Consider the following 6,209-nt stretch of genomic DNA (forward strand, 5'->3'; position numbering starts at 1 on the left):
TTTAAACTAAAAAGTATCTCATCGATTCTAATTTTTTTTTTTACAAATTTATTCATGATCGATGCTCTTCAGTTTGGTTCGACACCAATCTCATTTTTTTCTTCTCGAGCCTTGGAGCAACACGTCGCCTTTTTCTCTTTCTGTCATGGGAGATAAAGGACATTACTTCGTTACTTTTATCAAATCCTAGCATCATTCATGAACAGCCTTGTGGAAAGACAAATATTCCTAACGCAAGCGCAATGATAGGCGGGACCTTGCCACCTTCTTGCTCAATAAACAGAGATAGACGTTGAACAACCATTAGCCATTGCTACACAATCATGCATTGCTGTGAAACAAAAACATGATGGCTTTTTTATTGTCAGCATGTCGTAAAGTCAGTTGTAATAGCTAGCTGTTATAATAAGAAAAATGATTGATGCTAATATTTTATGTTAAAATAATCATAATATGTAACTACAGATTCCTGTTGAAATATTAGAATAAGATTGATTAGTGTCACACAATGGTCATTATAATTGTTTTATTGCATTGCTCATAACATGCAAGGAGCCTTTATCTTTTATAGGCTTCTATAATGGCCTCTAAAAACTTATAATGTCTATTATTTAAGATCAATCCCATGAGTGCATGTACACTCTTTTTTCATGTCGAAAATGTGGGTGATAACTTTGCTAATAAGCTTGGTATACTACCGGATATTAATTTTTTTAGCATTAAAAAGAATTCTATCAAGACTTTTCAATATCTATCAAATATGTTATTAAAATCAATTTTTTCCACTATTTTCGCAAGCTTTATTTCTAACGTATTGAACTACACGCTCCATGGTTCCACTTTTGCCTACATTATTGGCTTAGCCTTCTCTTTTGATCCGTACCATAATCTCACTAAAAGATGGGGTGAAAATCGTACCAGAACAGGTACCATAGTGAAATCAAATCATATTAAGGTAGTAGCAATTGAAAATTCCCAAATGTTAAAATAAATCATATTATATTTTTTAGATATTTTCAGATTTTATAAATGAAATCAATTTATTGCCTTGCTAATCGTCATTCCTATAATTCTACAATCGGAAAACAAAGGAAATCCAAATATCCATCACAAAAAAAAAAAAAAAAAAAAAAGAAGAAGAAGATGATATACATTATATATCTAGAGTATAGATCCTTTCCTGTATATGATTTGCATCATATAATGATATATAGTATTTAATGACTGTCATTAATATATGGATGGCTATCAAATAAAATAGCTTTATATGATACATCTTTTTTTTATGACCGTTTACCTTCTGATAATGATTATTAAGTATTATATAGTATCCTACGGTGCAAACAGTGCACCCTTGAGATTCCTGGATCATATATCAATATATGTTTGAAAAGGCAATTAAGCTCCACCACACAATAGCTCCCGGTGTCACATCAGCACCCGCATTCACTTTAAAAGCTGCAAAATATTGCAACCCATCATATAACCTCACCTACTAATGCCCTTCACCCATCCTTAATCCACTTCCTACTCCATTCAAATGCTATTCAAACAATCTTTTAAGGCTTGTTTGGTTCACGAAAGGAGGGGAAGAGAAAGTGTAGTCAATAGAAAAATAGAGAAAAATATCATATTTGATTGAATTTTTTAAAAAAGAGAAATGGAAGAGGAGCTTTTCTGTGAAAAAAAGATTTTCATGGAAAGTTATATTCCTACGGATTAGAATTTAGATATATTTTTCAAAGTACTCTCAAGTTTTTAGACAGAATAGAATAATTTTTTTTATTAAAAATATAATAGATATTTTATATTTAAAGTAAATACTTAACCAAATATAATCTATTCTTAAAACTTGCTATTTTTATCTGATTAATCAAACATGCAAGTCTTTTCTAAACATTATATATTCATATATTAACTTTTTAAAGAAATATTTATATGCAAAAAAAAAATTTCGAGAACCAAACAAATCCTTAGGTTCAGAACTTTAATTTTTTTTAATTTTTTTAAAAAAATAAAACCCTAATTCCTACCCAACCTAGCTAAGCAGTGTCCCTTGAAATGAAGCAACCAATAATGCAGTTACCCCAACCCCAACCCTAATTCATCAGCTCTTTCCTTCCTCTTGGTTATGTGAGCCTTACGCTTTTCTTGACCTCACCATCCCGAGATCCAATTATGTCTCCCCATCATGGTCCCCTGCAAGTATCCACATATGAGACAATTAAGGACGTCATCTCCCATGAAAAAAAATTTCTATAGCCGGGCCGACCATGAAAGAAATTATGGTCAAACCATCATCATTTGCCACGTGCATATATTGAAACATCCATAAAAAAAGAAACGATTATGTGATATTTATCTAAACTATTCAAATATTCATAAGATTTATTTATTCTTTTTTTTTTTGATATTTTAATATGCGTGCGGCCATTCATCTTTTGATGGATATTTTCAAAGCATGTCCGACCATAGTTCCTTCCATGGTCGATCCGACTATAGAAGTTTTATCCGAATAAAGAATGTGGCTATATATGATGCTAGCTGATGTCTTCCGACTATAGAAGTTTTATCCAGATAAAGGATGTGGCTCTATATGATGCTAGCTGATTTCTCCTCATTTGGTGGTTCTTGATATATGAAAGGGATAAAATAGTTTAAATAAATATCATATAATTATTTTTTTTTATGGATGTTTCAATATATATATGTGGCTCACGATGATCATAATTTCTTTCATGATCGGTCTAACTATAGAAGTTTTTTCCTCCTTATCCTCTCCCCGGATATCTCTAACCTAGCCTAGCAATGGCAGCGAATGGACCCGTCACCAAGAGCACTCCCCACCTTGCCGTCCTTCCAAGCCCCGGCATGGGCCACTTGATCCCCCTGACCGAGCTCGCCAAGCGGCTGGTCGCCCAGCACGGCTTCACGCTCACCTTCATCACCCTCGGCGGCTCCGCCTCCAAGGCCCAGTCCGCCTTCCTGACCGCCCTCTACCCCTCCATCTCCTCCCTCACCCTCCCCCCGGTCCCCCTCGACGACCTCCCCCCAACGCCCGCGTCGAGACCATCATGTCCGTCACCGCCGTCCGCTCCATCCCCGCCGTCCGCGATATCCTCCGAGACCTCCAGTCCTCCACCAACCTTGTCGCCTTCATCGCCGACCTCTTCGGCGCCGACACCTTCGACGCCGCCAAACAACTCGGCATCCCCCACTACATGTTCTTCCCTTCCAATCTAATGACGCTGACCGTCATGTTCCATTTGCCGACACTGGACGCCACGACCACGTGCGAGTACCGGGACCTCGCCGACCCGCTGGAGTTGCCTGGCTGCGTGCCGGTCCTCGGTCGGGACCTTCTCCACCCGCTCCAGGACCGCTCCAACGAGTGCTACAAGTGGATGGTCCACCACGCCCGGCGCTACCGCGAGGCCGAGGGCATCCTCGTCAACACCTTCGACGCCATCGAACCGGGGGCGGCCAAGATCCTCCGGAAGAAAGAATCCGGGCGTCCTGCGGTCTACCTCATCGGGCCGTTGATCCAGACTGGATCACCGGCCGGGGTGGACGGCTGGGAGTGGCTCCGGTGGCTGGACGAGCAGCCACGTAATTCGGTGGTGTTCGTTTCGTTCGGCAGCGGCGGGACCCTTTCCAAGGCCCAGCTGGAGGAACTGGCCTTAGGATTGGAGATGAGCGGCCAGAGGTTTCTGTGGGTTGTCCGTAGCCCGAGTGACGGCGGAGTGAGCGGTAGCTCCTACTTCGACCCCGAGAGCAAGGGTTATGATCCATTCGGCTTCCTGCCAGAAGGGTTCGTGTCGCGGACCAAGGATATGGGGTTGCTGGTGCCATCCTGGGCGCCACAGATACAGGTGTTAGCCCATGGGGCCACGGGTGGATTCTTGACGCATTGCGGGTGGAATTCGACGCTGGAGAGCGTGGCGAACGGAGTACCGATGATAGCCTGGCCGCTGTACGCGGAGCAGCGGCAGAACGCGGTGATGCTGGTGGAGGGCGTGAAGGTGGCGCTGCGAACCAAGGAAGGGGAGGATGGGTTGATCGGGCGGGAGGAGATTGCGAGGGTGGTGAAGGAGTTGATGGAGGGGGAGGAGGGGAAGAGGCTGGGAAGCCGGGTGAAGGAGCTCCAGGAGGCGGGGACCAAAGGGCTGGAGGAGGATGGGCTGGCCCACAAGACCCTCGCGGAGGTGGCTAGTACATGGAAGGGCTTGAATGTTATGTAAACAAATATTTATTGGGTGTCCCTTTTTTTTTTTTTTTTTTCTTTTGTAAGAATTTATTCGGTGTCCTTTGACTCAACTTCTGTCTCTATTGTCTGTATTTCCTTAAGGTGGCGTTTAGTACATCATCATATAATCTAAGTTATCAGTAATATAAATTATTAATAATATTAATTATTATATATGATACATACAGATGATATTATAATAAAATTATAAAAAATTTTGATTAATATATTTTATATGATAATCAAATTATTAATAATATAAAAATAAATTTTTAAAATATTTTTAAATTAAATTTATTAAAAATTTATATACTATGATTTATATTCACATGATTCTAATATTGTAGTTATCGAACGGTAACGTGCCTATCCGTAAGCCACAACCGACCGTCCATGCTACAACTGCTGATCGTCATCACTGCAAACCATTGTTTCTATCGTTGAATTTTTTTTATAAATTTTTTATTTTTAACTCAACGATGAAATTTCACTTATAATGCATAATTATGTTTTTCACGATGATGAATTTATAAGTCATTATAATAATTTTTTTTAATTTTTTAAACATAAAGAACCAAATCTACTGTACCTTATGGTCCCAGAGAATGCCAAAGTAGAACAAATCCTGTGGTATGCTAAGCTAAGCTAATCCACCGGTAGAAGAATTCCATTCAATGTATCAATACCATTTCACAAAGATCGAAACAAACACAAAATTGATAAACTTAAAAATTGAAACCCAAAAGGCCAAAATAATCAGATACAATTGATTTCCGAATTCATGTGAATGGTTGCCATATTCCAGATACAGCATCGATATTGAATAAGATACAGCAAAAGAGCTGGGAATCATTGAAAGGGAAAAGAGTGGCTCCACATACTTCTCATTTTCGTCATCTAATTTCTCCATTTCTTTCTCATATTCTGCGTTAAGCTCTACTGCTCTGTCCACATATGGTTTGTTTTCCTGTTACCAAACCATCAGATGAACACACCATGAAATAATATAATTTAAAGCGGTAAAATCTCAGATTATAGTATCAAAAAGAAATAGGGTTCTACTCACAATCATGGATTTCCATGGGGGCTGCATCTGGAGGAGTTTGGTCTTTAGAACAATTCATTTCTGCAGGATATGAGCAAAAGCTGATAATATGACCGCGAGATGAGAACAAACAATCCGAAAACACAAAATGAGAACCAATGACATCATGGACAGCAATAACTGGATTTGCAAAGGCAAAGGGCAACAATATCCGCACTTTCAGTTATTCAGTGTAGCAAGCAAGTATATCAAAATTCACTCATACTAGCTGCCACTACTGCCAGCACCAACCTATCATCCTATGACCATCACCAGCCCTCCACCACTGACACCGCCGTTGCCATGCACAACAGACATGTCACCACCACCTGATTTTTTTCTTTGTTTATAGAAATGCTAAACAAAAGTGACTACCACACATGTTTCATACTTTCAATCAACAGGAAAGAAAACATGAACAGCCAGCTAATTTCATGTTTTGAGATGTAAGAAAGATGGTAACAATGCCAATCACTGCCTTAGTTTAAAGAAACAATTATACTGATTATATTGTAAAAAAATACTAAGAATGTAAATAAAGAGCATACGACGCAACCAAAATGAGCCAATCACAGCAAATAAAAAAAAAAAAAATAAAAATCAAACATCAGCAAGAAGTATTCGTAGTTTGTTGGAACAACTACACATTACAAAAGTTAACATATTCGTACCAAACTACTATAGATAATCCAACCAAACAACCGCTACACCAAAGCAACCATAACTAGCAAAATACATGTTCTAACTATGACTCAAACTAAGGATATCCAATACATAATATTTTCTCAACCTCAGAGGTAGTGAAAAGGAGTAAGTCAGACTTGCACTATCACGAGCAATTATCAATCTAGCTTTAACTATCAATGACTCATGCAACTC

The 6,209-nt window shown here is 39.1% G+C and overlaps 1 protein-coding gene across 1 annotated transcript; it reads left to right on the forward strand.

The window, feature by feature from the left end:
- Positions 1-2,590: 2,590 nt before the first annotated feature.
- LOC105040726 (hydroquinone glucosyltransferase-like) lies at positions 2,591-4,310 on the forward strand. The gene is given in 2 exon segments (XM_010917383.4): positions 2,591-3,049; positions 3,052-4,310. Coding segments are annotated over 2 exon segments (1,431 nt in total). The 5' UTR covers positions 2,591-2,808; the 3' UTR covers positions 4,242-4,310.
- Positions 4,311-6,209: the final 1,899 nt, after the last annotated feature.

This window comes from Elaeis guineensis, chromosome 3, assembly GCF_000442705.2.
Source record: "Elaeis guineensis isolate ETL-2024a chromosome 3, EG11, whole genome shotgun sequence".
NCBI classification, from domain to species: Eukaryota; Viridiplantae; Streptophyta; class Magnoliopsida; order Arecales; family Arecaceae; genus Elaeis; species Elaeis guineensis.